Source organism: Eleginops maclovinus, chromosome 22, assembly GCF_036324505.1.
Source record: "Eleginops maclovinus isolate JMC-PN-2008 ecotype Puerto Natales chromosome 22, JC_Emac_rtc_rv5, whole genome shotgun sequence".
Taxonomy (NCBI): domain Eukaryota; kingdom Metazoa; phylum Chordata; class Actinopteri; order Perciformes; family Eleginopidae; genus Eleginops; species Eleginops maclovinus.
The window spans coordinates 10075047-10094226 of NC_086370.1; the positions used below are offsets into that span (position 1 = coordinate 10075047).

At 38.4% G+C, this 19180-nt stretch overlaps 1 protein-coding gene across 1 annotated transcript in view; it reads left to right on the top strand.

Annotated features, from left to right (window-relative positions):
* Window positions 1-5800: 5800 nt before the first annotated feature.
* The window catches only part of macrod2 (mono-ADP ribosylhydrolase 2), a 365664-nt gene continuing 352284 nt past the window's right edge, over window positions 5801-19180 (top strand). The window contains exons 1-3 of the mRNA XM_063875359.1: window positions 5801-6055; window positions 9940-10041; window positions 11279-11392. Coding sequence (XP_063731429.1) covers window positions 6019-6055; window positions 9940-10041; window positions 11279-11392 — 253 coding nt within the window. The 5' untranslated portion in view covers window positions 5801-6018. The remainder of the gene's footprint in view (window positions 6056-9939; window positions 10042-11278; window positions 11393-19180) is intronic.

The following is a 19180-nucleotide window of genomic DNA, read 5'->3' on the forward strand; positions in this document are numbered from 1 at the left end:
TGTTAATAATGACACATGCACTTGTTTCTGCATGTCAGAATATCTGCAGTCTATTGGCCATGGACAATGTGGAACACGTGTAAAGTTATTCTTTTTTCAAACACTTTTTATCTGTATGACTTTGAAGGTCGCTTTTTTTGTGATAATCTTTTTAGATCTCACCCTATAAATGTCTCCTAATCACCAAAATCTGATTTGCAGCATTTGTGTGTCAGGTTATGCAACATGACTTTTATTCAGATTCTATCTTTGTCTTAAGATAACTTATATTTTAAGTGTAAGGTCAGGTCCCACAGCAGCAAATCAAGTTTCCAACACTATCTAATACTGAACAGAAGTATGGAGGAAGGGAAAATTATGTATGGTCATTTCGAAAATGTTATGCTGAGCATGCAGGCAGTGGATACTTAAACCCTTTAGAAAAACATAAAGTTATTGCCTCAGAATTACCAAATATTTCTTTAGACATATTGTAATTACAGAGTTTGTGAATAAACTTAAGAAATAAGCGTTAAACTATAGAAACGCTTTCAAGCCATCAATCTAGTTCGAAATTCCCGCCATTTCCCTTAAACAATTTGCCTTCGTCTACAGATGTTTTATTATTACGGACTGTTACATTTAATTTAAAAAATGAATAAAACTGCATTGGCTAAGATACATAGAAGTTTTCAGTGCTGGATATGCATATATTACTACTCCTTCTGTGAATTAATGTTCTTTCAGTGACATTTCCTCATAACTTCAGGTAATAGTATTTCTTATCTCAAAGACTATAATAAATGGCAGTTTACGATTGGTCTACAGTACACTATACCCCATTTACAGATATTCAAACAAAAATATATGTTCACTCCATAACCCCAGATCATTTACATTCAACACTACTGATATCATGATCTGAAACAGACACATTTTATGTTTATGTTCCAAGTTGTATGGAGGGAGCAACGTCTTTAATCATAATGGGCAGCATAATGTTGTTTTCTTTGGATCAAGTCAACAGAGATGAAAGAATGCTGTTGAGAAATTAATGGGGAGAGAGCATGGGACCAGAGCAAAGTGTTGAAGAGGGGCCAGCTCGCCTTTAGGTGCTTGCTTAGTACCGCATGCTATGAAATCTCTCAGTAAACTTCTTTTTGCTGCTGTTGATGGTGGCAGGCAGTTTTATATATGTGTTATCTGTGAATACACACACTTACTGACCTTCTGTGCTTCTTCATCTTTAGTCAGATTCAGACTCGCACTGGCTTTTTCTGAGCTACAGGATACCATTTATAGATCCCCATAACCTTTAAAAAGAAATACATCAACATTTATTTATTTTTGATTGCTATGTAACCTGATATTATGAGACAGGGAAAGCATGAGAAAATACATGTTTAATCCTTCACCACATTGCTGCTGAATGATTAGGTCATTGTGGTGTATTGTGGTTTTATGGTAGGGATTGTTAGTCACAGCCAGAAAAACAAAGGATTAGGAATTTAAAACTAATGCAGATTAGAGAATGAGCCTTATCATTTTTTCATCGCTCTTGAAATACTATGCTATGTTATCTGGCAGACATGTGTAGATGCTCATTTAGATGGGTAATGCATTACTGTAAAGTTTTTATTTGAAAACTGATAGAAGGATATATAAAGGAATTTTCGTGCTGGAAAAAACGCAGAACAACATACAAACTTATTATAAACAGAATTATCTTGCAAAGAAAACTGTTGATACAAAGAAGCCATAACAGTTTAGGTAACTTTAGTGCATGTGCTTTGAACATCTGAACATGTTGAACATCTATCCACACTAAATCTATTCAACTTGGGTTCAGCCAGCGATCAGGAAAGAATTCCTGCTGCTTTGAGCAGGCAGAAGGCAGGCACGCTCTGGTGTGACGAGACATGCTGGAAAGGGGCTTTATCAAATAAAGTTAAATAAACAGAGGGAGCCGTTGCGACACATTTAGCCAAAGCTACAACCCACAGGAATCCTGCAGGAAAAGAATACTCTCAGTGTGATGCTTTTTTAATCCAACCCCAAACCAATTCTAAGGATATAGACTAAACAAAGACCCACTAAGTAAACCACTATATTCACATCAGTGCATCACAGTGCATATCATGACAAATTGCTCTTACAGCTGAATTAAAGAATAAAGGCCATTTTGATCTGCAACAAAACATACTTGTTATCATGAATGCAACCAAACATATATAAATAAAAATAAATATTTAAGGAACTAAAATCTTTGTTATGAGATACAGTACAGGGTAGCCTATTCAGCCTAACACACTAGAGAAGTTTTAAAAAGACAGGTTCATACCTAGCATTAATGTTCTTGAAACTTTTCAGGAGCAGTCAGAGTAATAATGTTAACTTTATCAACTTTTTAAAATTGCATGTATGGGGCAGGATAATGGGAAAAAAGAAATAGTGAAAAACAAATATACATGGTATATCTATAAAAAAAAAAAACATGTAACACAATACTGTGAGAGGTTAAGTGTTTTTCGCGTAATGACAAGTACTGTACAGTAGATACTTGGAAACAAGCATAATGAATGTAAAGAGGTGTAGTCTGCGCACTAATGAGTTAGACTATATCAAGGTATACTTCCCCAAGGTTTTTGGCTCCTTTCATCAGAGTAGTGAGTCGCTATTCACATCTGTGAGACAGATGAACATAACATAAGACAGCACACAATAGATGATATGGGCAGACACATGTTTGATCAAGAAGGTTGAAAAGAACCCACAAAACCCACCAAACTGTAGTGTTTTCATGTTCAGAATTGGCATTTTGTCAAAGAAAGCACTCAGTGATCACAGCACAGATTCTCTATAAGGAGCACTTCAAAACTGTTTCAATCCGTAATGACTCTACATTCAAACTTTTCAAGAAGTATTTTTACAAATGAATATGAAAAATAATGCTCAGTTTATATTGTGTCTGTATGCAATGTGGCTGAGGAATTGTTTTCTCTCATAGAAATCCCCTTTACAGACCTGCTACAGGCTTTAAAATGCACTCTATATATTCACATTATCCAACCTGATCTGAATCTTTCATTTATAGACCTTCTATTGTCATTGGCAAGATATGAAAAACAGCAACAAATGTAAGGCCACCATTGAATGCCTCCAGGGCTAGTTGAAAAATAATTGGCTTAAGCCTATAGTCACTAATTAGAAGTATTCAGTCTAGATCATCACAGGCTTGAGCTATGACTCTAAATCCACCAGTTGCTATGCCAAACAAATTATGTGTTTTATTATTAAGCAACATCTGAGAACAGACATGATGATAATCCCTTCAGAAACAAAACCAAATAGTCACTAAAAAGCCATCAAAGGATTTACTGATATTGACATAAGAACACATATAAACAACAATTGCTATAATTATGATTCCTTTAGCCCCTGGGCTCACTTTTAGTTATGGGTAATTTTGTACATTTCTCTGTAGATAATTGTGTTGCCTGCTGTAATTATGTTGCTATGATTATGAGTGGGATATAAAAACATACGTATCAAGCCAACAAGAGATTAGGCAATGCAGTGTTCTGCCTATAGTGACTTGTAGGTACAGCGTAATCTCCTTGTGCTGTAACCATGACAATAACAATCGCCTACGCACTCTTACACAAATAGATCCTTGAATCTTTGGAGTGTACAGATTTTGCCCTGAACAATCAACTAGTCACTGCAGCCTGCTTAGTTTTATGTGGTTTCTGCTCATCAGACAGCATGTTGTGTGCATTACACCTGTTGAACATTGACTGTGATCAATGATCTGAAAATGACATACAGTATTCAGAATACACTATTCACAATGTATGTTATTATTTAAATGACCTTGAGTTAAATTAACAAAAAAGCCTGTAAAGTCTAAAGAGGAGAGGTCTAATCAGGCAACATAAGTGAAAACACCTGGACTATGGGTAAATGCAGGTGCTATAATCTCATAAACTATACAGTATAGTTGGATGTTTTTCAGTATAGTTTCTCATTATAACAAGTTGTTTGTGAAAAAAGACTGACTTGACTTTTCTTTAAAAGCCCTCTTAAGTACTTTATTTATCCCAAATTGGGACATTTTTGCGTTGCAGCAGCAAAATACAAAGAGAAGCAACTACTATAAAAAATATTTAGTAAAAATAAAAATGATATATATAATGGTTAATTTGCAAGGTCAAAACAAAAAGGTCAGAGGTCAGGGCTACACCTTTTCTCATTTTCTCTAAAAGCAGCAATCTGCATGCCTCAATGAAACATCTACACTAACTTTATTGGCTAAGTTTAGTTTAGAAATCACAAGCCTCTTTCAGAGTATTTGATACCAACTCTGACCATTACTCATGGCTTTTTCAACCGAATTACTTGTGCTGCTGTTAATAATGTTACAAGATCCCCATCTAGTGGTTTAGTGTGAATGTTACAGATGTAAGACTACAATAGCTACTTCATTCAAATCCAATCTTAAAAAATAAATAAAAATAGGATTAACAAATATACTTTTATTTGCTATTTTCACGGCTCTTGCTTAAGAAATTCTGCAGCGGCCTCATTGTGGTTTTAATTAGAGCAGGAAAGGATATAATATGCTAATATTTTGTCAATCCATAATAGGTAGTGCAAACTAATTAACATATTACAAGGGAAATTATGCATTTCTGTACCAGATGTGAAAGCCTTTAATGTGTCTTCATATCCTAAAATGGCAGCAGCTCAACGAGGGAAATATCTTTAATTTGACTGTAATATGAAACATCTCGTGAACACTGTTGGAGCATTTTACAGCCCTGGTCCTGAGAAACATAAAGCCCTTTCACTTTGTAATTTCAGTTTTTGAGATGATAAATAAAATAACATAGCTTCTTCATACAGTATAGTGTCTTTTTGCCATACTTTTTATAGTTATGTTCAAGAAAAGCCTTACCCAGCTGAACTGTTGACATGAAATAAATAACCCTAATTTTTACAAAATCTGGATCTGGATCAGAGTACAGCTTGGATGAAAGACATTTTCCACTCTCAGATAATGTCAGCGGGCTCAGGAGCAGATGGGTCTGGACCAGAGCAGAGCTACCACAACAGATGACAGACGGTGATCTCTGGAACCAGCCACTATGACAGCCTGGATTTACTGGTCCTATCTTGTCTATCCTGCGAGAATCTGTCCTCTGCCACAAACAAAGGGCTAGGTTACCATGCATCTATGTCCTTCAGTTTGTTTGGTAACATTATTAAAGTTTCATTATAATAGATATCTCAGATACTAATAGACCAAATTATTTTCAAAGCTGTGCATGTGTTGCAAAAATGCTAAATATCACCCAATCAATAAAATCTGGATACTAACTAGCATTATAACACTATTTAATATAACACAGGGATTAATCAAAGGAAAAGACGAGGTATCATATTTTAGTATTATATTGGCCTAAAATACAAAGCCTATAATATCACTGTATGAACTTGCACCTTTCACTATTCTATGCAATGTGATCACATTTTTACTTTAAATTATGTTAAAAACACTGTTTTATATCCAAAAAACAAACATAATACAAAGTAAATATATATTATTTTATTAACAGGACTGTTTACTTGCAGTGAGTCAAAGCAGACTCAACTCTTTGCAGTTTACACCCGAGTGGCCCGGCGTTACTAGCCAAACACCTCACACGCCAGGAGGATGCACCGCCGGAAACAACCTACCCTGCCTCCCCTGCGCGCGGACCTTATCTGACTGACTCATTGGCAAGACCAATCGCGTGCCCACTTCCCCGTTTTCGACACCCAATCATTAAGCCGGAATTCGTACACATAATTTACGGCGCACTCACGGTAGGTTGAGCAGACTGAGGTCCATAGAAATTTGACAGCTTCACAGGTGAGACAACCGTCCAGAGGCTGTTTCACTTTACATCTCAGTTTTCCCCCTGAGCACTATTCACTGTGAGTCTGGGGTTGCCACACTCAAAAAACAACCATTCGAAGTCAAACCATTCCGGCAGCATGAGCAAAAAGAAAAAGGACTGGAAGACTGAAAAAGGTAAGGCTTGTTTTGTGGAAAATGTGGCTATCATCATCTCCATGGCAGACAGCATGAATTCAACCATGCCAGTAAATGGACAGCCACTCTTTCTCTCTTCTCCGTGTTGCCGTGACACTACTTTACTATCTAGACTACCCGGTACTCAAACACGGTCACTGTACAGATGTTATAATGATGTGCGTCTCTGTTTAGCTGCCGTAATGCATGTTTGACATTCGCAGCAACACTGTTCACATAGTGCCTCTTGCCTGCTTATTAGCTTAAACGTAAGGCTCCCGAATATTTGTGCCCCTTTGAGTACTCCTAACTAGCATATCCTGCCTTCCACCTGTGTGAAACACCAACAGTAGCTGCCTTTACTTCTCTGCTACATCCTTTTCCTGTAGCCAAACAGCAGACAAACCGTAGCAAAACAAAGAAACATAACGCATAATGATTTAAAACATGCTATTTGAGGACAAGCTGCCTGTTCCAAACTGAAAGAGAAAGTTGCCCATGATGCTAACGTGGAGCTCGCTTCCTTGAATGCAAATGACTTCAATTTCAGAAACATGTACTGGATATACCTGTTGTTCTCAAGTAACATGCTCGTATGCTATTATCATATACTAACCGTATGTATATTTGTAGGTTATTTTTTTCCTGACACAGTGGAGCTTTCTCATTGTAGACGTGTTCACTTGTCCCAGTAGGTTCAGCACAGGTGTTATCAATCAGATTAATTAGTGATAGCTCCATTTCATTCATGCCACCTTGTACATTTATGTCATTGTCTGAGCATGCATAACACAAGGGCCTTACAACTAGCAGCCATCACTAAGATTATTCATTCCACCTGTAGTCCTCCTGCTACATGTCAATGTGTTACTTTATGGTATCTTACTGTATTCCATAGTGTTACCCATGCTGAAATCTACTACTGATTCAGACAATAGCCAGCCCCGGCCTCTGTTCAGCACTGATGCAGCCTCCGTTATTAACTTGAATTATTTCTGTTATTGCTGATGTTTTTGGGAATTAGTGATTCAAATAGTTATGAGGTTGGCTAGTTTCTCCTGTGAAATACTGCAGCAGTTGAGTTGTCTCACATTCATGCCTGTTCACTCACACGCTTTTATTTATTTATATGTGTATGGGAACATTTTTATAACTGTCATTTAAATTCTCTGAGCAAAGGTAATAATTAATTTTAGCTAAATATTTCCAGTTTGAGCAGGTAGCAGCATGGAATGAACATCAAAGTAAGTCAGATTTCATATTCTGAGCATACACCCCTCTAGCTCAAATTGCATTAAGAGGAGATCAAGGCTAGTCAAAATGTGAAAAGGAGAAACTCTGAAATGTAAGGAATTTAATGTTATTCTTTTTTAACTTGTTGGTTGAGTTTGTCTCTTGGTGCAAAAAGTACTACGAAAAAGATAAATGATTGTAAATTGGGTTGGTAAAATGAACAGTATTTAAACATGGCTCAAACATGCATAAATACACTTTCTTAAACAAACTGAGCTAAAAAAGGAAACTTAACAGTGGATATTAATAGTAAAAAGCTACATTATGTGAGTCAGCCACATTTTATTGTATTTGTTATCACTATTATTTAGTTAAAGGGCATGATGGTTGAAGCGCCATCCCATCCAGCACTTGCAAAGTACAGAAAAAAATAATATGGCACTAAGCAGTTATTCTCGAGGAACACAATTGTGGTACTCATATTTAATAAAGCACATTTTTGCCCCCTATCCTATCCAAGCTTTTTCAACAACTATTTGTTCAGCAGAGTGACAAAGCGCTTTACTCCAGAGAGCTTTGCTGTGTTCAAGCTTGGAAGACCTGCCTTTTTATTCATCCATGTAGAATAAAAGCAACCTTGGGAATGACAGGAGTGGGCAAGAAGGAGAGAAAATGCACAAGAGATAGAATGGATATCCCCAAATGCGGAAATACCTTTTAATTATAGCCAAATATACTGCAGGATGTTGTCGTAATATCACTTAAGGATCTTTGTATTCTTTTTCAGAATTTTGTCTGCATCAACTGCCACAATATTTAGAGGCAAGTTTATAAGTCTTTGTTATTATATATGCAAAGCATCAAAGCTTAGACGTCAACATTTAGCTTTAAAGAGCCTAATATAGTAACTTATTATGATTTTTCTGTGTCCTGTTTTATCCGATCCAGTTGCTTAAACTGTCTCATAGAGGGGAGGTTTATTTGATCCAAGTGCATGCTGCGTGCTCTGAGGTATTCATTAGTTTACCACTTCACAGTGAGGCATGTACTAAGGATGAAACTTTTTTCAGAACAGCCCGTTAGGAAGCTGCGACTTGATGGAATTGATTTCAAAACAAAACAGGATAATAATAATAATGAATGATAATAACTTGTTACAAACCATGGATTACTAGAGATACCTAAACGTTTTCTTAGAATAGGGAACACATTTCTTTATATCGAGTTCACTCAGTACAGTAGTTAATGTTAAATCCTAAACTAATGCAGCCACAACACTTTATACACGTGTCCAAATCCCCTAGAACAATGACTTAATATTGTAATATTATATATACCAGTAAGCATTGCAAGTATATTTCATTCCTGTGTTTAACACAAACCAACATGCTAGCATGACAGTAGGTAATTCCAGTAATGCAATATAAAACTGAACTATACATACAGGATATTCACTATACTTACTTCCATGTAAAAGAATAGCAGTGTTAGCCAACCATGTTTCAGCATTTGTCATTTTTCATTTTCTGTCTTCTCTTCCAGTACACCTGGGAAATAATATTGTTTCATGTCTGATCCATCCCTTGCTATATACAGTATATACTTGTGCAGATCTGGCCAGACATTCAGCATTCATTGGGAGGAACATCTGATCATGTGGCTGCTAGTTGTAACCGTTATACTCCCAAGAACAAAAACTATTCTGATGTTGAAGTAAAAGTGACACTATTCTGATTTGGGCTGTAAACTACTCCTGACTAAAGTATCCCATTGAATAGAAACCTCTTCTGGTTTCCAGCTCACCTCAGAATTGCATGAGGGTCATTACTGAATGAAAAGAGATGGTTAGAGTTGTGTGTCACAAACATGAGTTTTGGTGGTGGTTGACAGTTATATTTAAAACATTTTAATTGTCGGTAGTTCTGACAAAGTCAATGTCTCAATATACTGTGGATGCATCTGTTAGGGTCAAAGCTTGAAAGTCTCTCTCTTTGGTGTGTTAGCTAACGACGATGGATAATAAGTATTAGTCACATTCAACTTAGTGCAGGTGCAGAGCGGTACACACAGTTAAGTATTACAACAAACTTAACAGGGTAGATACAGACATTACATCGTGCAGTGGTTCTCATTTGAGAGCCCTGGAGACACAATAGTACTGTATGCACATTTTTACTTCTTATTTTAACCAGAGTACTTCTTTTCGAATGTCTTAGACGGCAAGCAGCAACACTACTGAAGTGCGTTGGAGCCACACTCAAATGACCAACTCGCTCCAGGGGTGCTCTTCCCTTGCTCATCCTGCACTTTGACTAAGAGAGCCGAAAGGGAAGGGGATTCATGAAATGGGACTACTTTATTAGATATCACTTCATTAGAGGTCACATTTTTCATCGATACAATTTAAAGAGCCATGGAGGTGTGGAGCAGTGAGACTCATGTCAATCAGTGCAGGAGGTCAGTTAAAGTGAAGGAATAATGCTGGGAAACTATTTGGTTGGACCTCTTGAAAAAGAAGACACAGAAGGTTGCATGTCATTTGTGACTGTTACTGGAAATCATTTGTTAATGGCCGTCTTTGCAACTACCAAGTCTATTTCCCTCTATCGCTTTTATTCTTCATCTGGATCTATTGTTTCTTTCCTCCACAGAGAGACTGCTCCGTCTAGATCGAGAGGAGAGACGCAAGGACTATCGCCGTCAAGATTTTATAACTTTGGACAAGATCCCAACCTGGAGAGAGGAAACTAGACGTAAGAAGGACTGCTTGATGTTGCTGATAACTGAACACGTTATGGCTCTGTTTACAAAGCCAAGCAAAACTATTATTATTCAATAATTCTGGGGGCTGCGGTAACTGTTTCTGTTTCATCTCAAGTGTTTTGCCCATTATTGCGCATTTGTCCACACCATTATTTATATAGAGAAAACATAAAAGAGTCTATTTTATCAGACATTCAGTATAAAATGTCATATTATTAGTTTCTTATCATTTATGTTAATATCTAAACTGAAATTATGAAAATGAACTATGCAGTAAGTAAAGGCATCTCCAAAAGCAGAAGACTTAGACCACAGCCATATACAGTATGTATTGGAACAAAGGGATTCAAATCAATGTAAACCCTTTGGAGAAAATGTGGATGCTGTGGGAAATTTGATTTGTAAATGTGTGTTAAACTATGCAAAAAATCACAGAGAATCGATAAAGAAAACCTGGAGGAACGCACTTCTTGATTTAATCTCTGCTCATTTAATTGTCAACCAACAATAACAGAGCTTTAGAACATCCGCAGTTCAATGAAGACTCAAGTAGTCCTGTTTCTGCCTTTTTAAATAACACGTTTAAATTTAATTTCAATTTAAAGTTGAATGCTAATTTGTTTAGGAGTGCTTGATGATATTCACACAAGTGCTGTGGTGTGTTTTCTCTACTTTTAAATTAAACAAAGTATAATAACTTTTGATGGCAGTCTTTGAGGATCTGAGCTGATTTATTTTCCCTGAGAACCAGTATGAAACAGAATTGCTGATCCACAGCTCCTTGGTTATCAAGATTTCTTGGCTCGACTCTGAAAGGCGGTTAATTTACAAAATAGTCATGTCCAAACTTTTCCTGGCTTTTTATCCATATATTTTACTATTTCATAGAAATGATCAAACACTGCATAAAGAATAGGAAAAGGTGACTCTTTGATAGTATTCATGTTTTGATGAAAATCCATAGTGCTCACGTGAGAATACAGTACATTGATGTCCACTTCTATTGTATTTTAAATGCATTTCTTTTATCAATGAAACCGGAATAACGGATGCACTGACTTTTTCCCCCCCTCCTCAACAACTGCCTAGTTAACTTATGATTGTGTCTTTTTAAAGCCATGTATGAGCCTTCTCTGTATCTACTCTACTAGGAAGAGATAATGTCTGTGTATTGAGTAACCTTTTTACACTTGAATGTTCTTGCAATAAGTTATCTTTTTATTTTAGCCAATGACCAAGAGGAGGTGAAGGAGCTGACCGGTGGAGGAGGCCCAAGGAATAAAGTATCTCTCTACAAAGGAGATATTACCGTCTTGGAGGTGGATGCCATAGTCAATGCTGGTAAGAATCTGCCCTTTGACATTTGGGAGCTGCTAGATGAAGTTTGCTGCTTGAAGGCAGCTCGGCTTTTAAATGCTCCTTTGCTGCCCTCTACTGTTAAGTCTCAGAAAGTGATTTTGCTGAGGCAATGTATAAGTGATGAGTGTTATTGGGCCAAATGTTAAACTGGACATCAACTCCTGATGATTTGACTTCCCTTTGGCGGAAATCCAGTGACTATATGATGTTCTTAACCATTTCTTAGTCAACATTTAATTCCAGCTCTTTCCTATACCCTGTCCCAGTAAAACACATGGTTCATGTCTCAAGCCATGTTGGTTCGGTTGGCAGGAATATTCATGACATTGGTGTGCTGTAATGATTAGTGGTCTCATATTCAATGCTGCTGTTGGGCTGATGTTTTATAGTGAGTGAAAAGTTATAGAATCTTTGGGGTTAGAAGCAAACCTTTTTTTTGTCTTTAGCTTTGTGCTGCTGTTATGTAATGTTCTGCTCACGACCTACACACGGTCAGAGGAGGACGGGTGCTAAGAGATTGCTTTACCTGTTGCTACTGCAGCTGACGCTCAGGACCATTTTTCAGCTATAGACCTAATAGCCCCACACCAAGCTGTATAGAAGCAGTATCTGAAACATGGTCCTCTTTGGCTTTCTGCAGTTCTAAGTCATAGCTTTTCCTTCCTCATGCAGTATTTGTAAACACTCACATAAACACATTGCAGACGAATAAGCAGGGGGCATCTTGGGTGAAATGAATACACTGTAATTTATGCAAGATTAATAGCTGTGAAAAACTGCTCTGTTGGATAAAGCTAATGAATTTAATCTATCATGTAAATACCCATTCTAATGAGATAAGGTGACTTGACATTCTGAATAGTTGTCAGCATCAAGTAATTGACAAATAATCTGCTTAGTGCACAGACACCTGACAAATATCTAAATGTCATGGCTATTGTATTTACTTTGTCAACATCTTGACATATACAAATGCAGCATTTTCAGCTTATACTATACAATCCACAAAGCTTGTTTTTGGTTGACTTTTATGATAACTGCTAACTGTCAGATGTTTGCATTGTGTGTGCCAGTTGATGCTGCCAGTGTACTTAAATGTAAATCAGGTGCCAGAGTGCAGGCTTGTGCTGGCTCTAAAGTCCGGATTTATGTTACTCATGGTATGAGTGACTGACACCAGAACCTGCTGTTACTATTATTACTGTTTATCCCTAACCAATCAAGGTGAGGGCAGTGGATATGGCGAACAGTGTTAGTGAAAACTATAAAATAGTGCATATTAAAAACAAGGTTTCGGAGGGTGCATTGGTGTTTTTAGTTATAAACCGATGAATGCTTGTAGCAAAGTCAGGCAGATTACTTCAGCAGTTAATGCTGCCAGGCATCCCAGCTCTGATTGAGCTTCATTTTGGCCAGGGGGTAATTCATTCTGTTTAGCAGGCTGTCAGAGGGCCTGAAAGGTTCAAGGAATTGGTGAAGCCTTTTATAATTTCCAGAAGGTCTCAGCAGTTGGGCCCCTGTTTCTCTTTTGGTACTGCAGGACCAGTTGTCTTTGTATAGGTGTTTGGGCAGATAAGAACATGCTGCCCAGTTTTGTCCACCATCTATAACTGCTCTGCTCAGCAACAGTAGTATGTTGTGAATTCCAATCTGAATATAAATAGATAGTTCCAGACCATGTTGTTTTGTCATTGTAACAATAGACAATGATTTTACAGTGTGGGATTAAAATACAAACTCTTAGTTGAATAGGTTGGACAAGCTCTGGATATTGTGGCTCATGTCCAAATTTGAGTGAGTAACAAAGTCCTGAGCTGCATGTGAACAAACACTGCGGATGCTGGGACACGGAGTTTGATACGATCTTTGGATAGTTTGTTCAACTTCTTGCCTTTCATCTATTCCAGCCCTTCCAATCTCTAGCCTGCAGAACTTCCATTTACTCACCCTGTTTTTCCATTCAGCGTTGGCAGGAGGACTGCTTTCGATCAAGTGTGGGACTTTTTGAACAATGAGAAAGCATAAAGCTAAAAGTAAATTAGCTCTCCGACGATCTTTTTCTCACATTTTAAAATACTGCATACTATTATGCAAATAAATGTGAAATTTGCTCTGTGAAAAGGAAGGAATATATTTTTATTTAAGGCTACTTATTTTAGCGTTAGTGAATCAGTAGACATGAGCACAGGAGCAGTCCATGTCATCCTTTTCTGGTCTACCTATTGTAGGTTTAGGACTCTTTGTTTCTGAATTTAGGCTATTCAGAATAAGGGTATTAATTGATACTGTTGTGTGAGACGAAATAGTGAAAGTTCTGATTTATGTTATATAGCATAAGTCATTTTGAATGACACAGCTAAAGGAATGAGTTCCTATCTAAGACTGCATTCACACGATGATAAAGCTTTAGTGTTTTTAGGTAGTTTGCAGCAGACAAGTTGTTTTTAATTATTCATTTTTAAATTTACTTTACAACCCAAAGGAGCAACATTTGTGCAAACGGCTTCTGTCATGACATCATCAATATGTTGGTTGCCATGGAGAAATGTCTGTAATTGTAGGCGACACATGCCAGCTTGGTGCTGGTGTTATAGTAGCCGCCTATAGCTTTTAAAGGGTGTTAAATTGCTTTATTCTCATCATTAAAGTTTAATTATTAGGCTCATTGAGTTTTTTATTCTTCCTTAATTCTGTTTGGCTGGATGTTGGAAAGAATCTGCTCAAACCATCACCGGGGTGAGAGCCTGGAGAGTGCAGGACAGGAGGGGCTGCGGTGGCAGTTGGTAAACTGCATGGGTGGAGGGCAGGGGAGCTGCAGCATTCAGACCTGGCAGATGGCTCAACACAGCCTTCTTTTTAGAGTGAATCTGCATTGCTCTGCCAGCACGCTGCAGACCATATTGTGAGACCTGTTTTCAAAGATTCAAGTGATCTCATTTCTATTTATCAAGCACACTGTCGAGCTTTCATTTTGGGATTGCTGATTGGTTTTGCTTTTAGATGTTGATTGCCCGAGTATGCTAGAGTGTCTGTACAGACGCTACATGATGCAATTTAGTTTTTTATATAATGGATATAATTCTATAATGTTTGGCATGCAAGTAGACTACTGTCTTGTTCAGTATTTTTGACACATTTCAAATAATTTCCCTGATCTTCTTGTAGCCCAACTTGTTGGCATATATATTCTTTGGGAAAATTACCGGACAATGATCAGTGGAAGAAAGAGACTATCACACTAAATCAAGACTTGTTTCATAGATAATTGCAGGGTTCACTGAAAGTTGAAAGTATGCTGAAATTGAGTTTAAATGTAAAGCCTGTCATTACTGTTGCTATTACATGGCAAACACAAGATCATCCACACATTTTACTCCTCCTCTCCTTGCATAAGGTTCATCCGAATGTCACCATCCCTCTCTGATAAGAATGAGTTTGTAAAGATAGCAGTGGCGTGGAGACAAGTTTTCCTATCATGATGACTGTAGTAATTATGCACAGGGGCTGACTCCTAATCCATTACCTGCTGCAAACCTTTCCCATCTTTCTGTATTAGATCATTTTTTAACGGAGCCAATTTAGTGTGCAAAGGGAATCTGGTTATGAATGCTATAAAGAACCTGGAGGGGTTGAGACGAGTGCGAGAGAGGCGATTGGTATGCAGTTGTATGGAGCTGCTCCGACTGCAGTCATCACAGGTTTGATGAGAGCATTGACCCTCGGAGGGCGGAATACCATGATCCAGTGGAGATTGACTTTTATGCGTTTCTTGATATGCAGCCCATTCAAACATTGCTTGCCTGTAGGGCTGCTCGACACACAGGCAGCACTGTTTACCTTCTTGGTCAATCATGCATAAAAATATAGTACAATACAGAAGGCTACATGCCTTGGCCCTGCTACTGAATAGAAAACAATGTAATTCTATGGTGACAGCAAAGTAACATGTAGAGGGGCAACTTTTGTTGTTGTTGTGTGGTTAATATTGGTCATCATAAAATCCTATTCGCCACTTGATAGACTCCAGCTTTCCTTTGTGTTGTGCCAGGTAACGCAACCTTTTTACATTTTTAAAATAATCTTAATTGATCTTGAACTATACTTCTTGCCACAACGTTGAATCATCATTGTGAATGAGCCAACAAGTCATGGATCTGTTATTGGGTTATTTTAGAAAACATTTAAAAAATAATTGAATCATCCATTATTATTTCTGTGGCTATATGCAAGAACATATCTTTTAGCATTAATATATTATCAGCAAAGTGCCACATTCTTATTGAAGGAAGAAAAGTCTTTCTAAGATTTGGTGCAGCGCAGCACCAGTGCAGGATCATGGCGTGTGGTTGTCCAGAGATTATCATATGCTTCTCTGAAACATAAGCCTTAATGGAGAGCAATGCCTTATTTATTAGGGAATGAGTCTAAGTGCGCTGGTAATATTTTAGCACACAAGGCTTTTCAGAATAAAGGGTAGATGTGGCATTTTCATTTTTCATGCTGAGCTCTTCGTCTATAGACAGACTCTATAAAGAAAGACGTTTCAGTTTTCGCTCTTCCCAACTTGAGTTTTTTCTTTAAGATCTATATGTAATTTATGACCAAATATTCTTCTCTTTTCTATTTTGCAAACATCAATACCCTGCTGAATTTGATTTGCCATCCAAGTTTTTTCTGCATGTGTCAGAAACTACGACATTACTGTCATGGAATAGATTGTCTCAACAAAGCACCCCTACAGATTGAGACCAGGCTGCAGCATGACACGCCAAAGAATGATGACAATCACAATTCACTTTTTACTTTTCCATGCCTCTAAGTGATTGATACAGCCCATGACTTTTGGTTTTGCTTCCTACTGTTTGGGGGATCTTGTCAGCATACTCTCTCCATTAGATTGTCTGTCAGGCCAGGATTTGCTGCACCACACACTCAGCCCCTGGAGAGTCTGGCTCGACGGGTCCATCCGTCTCTCTGCAGACTCACACCCTGTGCCATAACCTCCCTGAGTGATGCAGCCATGCCTCCCGCAATATGACTGCAATTTGGGCTTTCTCTGTTCTGTCTCTCACTCTGGTGCTGATTGCATATACACAGCAGTCCCGATCTGACACTACATACAGTACACACACAGTATATCAGAAGCCATGGCAGAGGACTGCTAACTTCTTGAGCAAACTTGTGATTGTTGCACTGTCACACACAAGAGTGAAAATCAATGCCCCTGGTTTAGAGAAGTTGCTGCTCTGTTGAACAGTGAAATGACTCCGGTGAGTGGGTTGCAGTGGGTCTTGCACTAAAAGGTCCAGTTAATTGTATCAGTTCAGAGAGAGAGATACAGCAAAAGGCCAGTGTTTCCCTGCCATCAGGGTGTGACAAACCAGCTGGCGAGCCTCTCCTCCTTCCGATTTCAGCTCATTTACTCCCTCTCCACTGTCCAGATTGTGGACAGCCTTGCAGTGTGTTTGGTCAACTTCAACATTGTTTACCTAAACTGTGGCGGGCCAGGTGCCAACATGGCCAGATAGAAATAATTCTTCACAAGGTGTCGCTAATGGAAAGTAATTATTGAAATCTGTGCTGTCAGTGTGTATCCGGCTGGCACTTAGAGACAGTTTGCTTGAACTGCTAATGGTGTATGACTGTATTGAGTGTTTGGGAGAATGAGCCTCCCTGTACTTCCCAGTCACACATTTTCTGAGCCAACCCACACTAACTTTTTGCCTTCTAACACAAACCCTAACCCTTGAAAACACCACACTAGCACCCACACAAAGGGATGTTTGAAACTAGCCGTGTCTTTCTGGAGACAGTTGCCAGTGCTCATGAAGAGGCCTTGTCATTCAGGTCAGGTCCTCACTAACAAGATAGACAGAGAACTTAAGTAATCATTGTCAAGGTCACAAAGTCTCTGTTTGAATACCTGTGTTTCTTCCTAGCCCCTTCTCCAGCCCCTCCCTGTCCTGAAACAAACATTTCCAACCAGCCAGCCTTATGCTGCACACACACCAGCTCTCATCCATCAGGCCTGTGAGTGGCTGAGAGGATATGGAAACAGGAAAGAGTCTCTCACCAACTTCTGGTTGTCTTTGCTTTTGTCTTACACACGTTGAGGATCTTCAATAAAGTAGATTTTAGAAAATGAGATGTTGCACCAAATTAGAGCATCGTTTTTGTGTGTGTGTGTGTGTGTGTGTGTGTGATTTTAGATGAAATGAATACAAAAGATTTCTTGACAGTATAAAGCAGGTTAATATTTTAAGAGAAAGCACAGAGAGCTGTCCGCCAAACGTAAGGGTCCAGTGGTCCTAAAGCTAAGGTATCTGTAGACCTGTAGGGGGCACTGTGGCACTACCTTAGTGTCTCCGACAGCTCTGAGAGCAGAGTGAGTTTAAGGAGTGAGCTGACTGTGCTGCTGCTGCTGCATTACAGATGGATAAATCCAATGTCTTCTGCTTCCCCTTCACATATGTTTCTTTAGAACTGTTTGAGGTGACAACTGGAAATTCCAAAGCATCAACATCTGCTTCTCCAATAACACAGAAACATCTCCAATATCGTGCCGGTTTTGGTAATTCAAACACATTTCCGAAACAAAATAAAAAAGAGATGCTGATTTTAGAGCTTAGTCAAGGTTTCAAAGGTTTCAAAAGTTTCAGTTTATTAGCAGAGAAGAAGTTAGAGCGTGTCTCTGCACTTCTTTAGCCTTGGAGATGTGGAGAGGAAACGTGTGCATTTGTTTCAATGCACAAAGGAGGGAGTGAGTTCTTTTATTCTGTGGAAAAATGTGGGGAGATGCTGGGTGAGGCTAGCTCTTTACTTGCAAAGTAGAGTGAGAGAAAGGAGAGGGTTGGAGAAATCAACCCCTGACTGCTGACTGTTTCTCTGCACAATCCCCAGGCAGTGTGCCCTGCTCTTCTTCAGCAGGCGATTCACACGTTTTCACAATACCCCTCTTCTGTTTGCCATGTCTTCCTCAGTTCCCTCATGTTAGTGTAAGTTCATTTCTACTCCTGCTAATTCGGTAAACCGGAAACAAACAAAGGCAAGCCATGTAAACAGAGCCTAGAAAAGTGTGCACCTAAGCAAAAATACTGATTAGCTACGTGGTAACACCCCGCGTGGTGGCAAGGTTTTCCATAATGGCTTCCTATGTATAGTATATAGGTAATGGTGCAGATAATAAGCAACGTAATGTCACAAGTGCGAGCAGAAATATGAAATGCATTTTGTGAGGGTGCTTTCTTTGAGGGATGTATGTCTTTTTGATTTGATCATTTAATGCTTTATCTGAACAGAGGGGCTGTAGTGGTTAAAATAAATGCGTGCTATCCATAATATAGCTGTGTTGAAGCAGAAATAAAATAATCCAATGCAGCGGTACTGTGACTAAGTGTATGTTGAAGTTCCACCTAGAACATCAGCGCTTAATAGAGAGATGAAATTATGCCCTCCCCTCTATTTCTCTGTTTGCTAAACAGAGAAATCACTCTATATGAACGAGCCTGGAAGCAACTTGAGTGAAAGACTGTGATGTTTGCTGAGTAGCTTTAAATGAAGATGCAATTCCTATAACCCAGGGCAGTTCATTCAATATTTGTGAGCATGTACACGTTTCTCTCAAAGCTGAGGAACCAGGGGCCATGTTCTTCAAAGAAGCTCTCAACTGGCCATTTTAAATGGCTGTTGTTTTTTTTCTCCAGTTTTAAAAGTTTGAAGTAATTCCAAACATTAATTCCCAAATTCTTTTTGTGGTAAGGTTTTGAATCT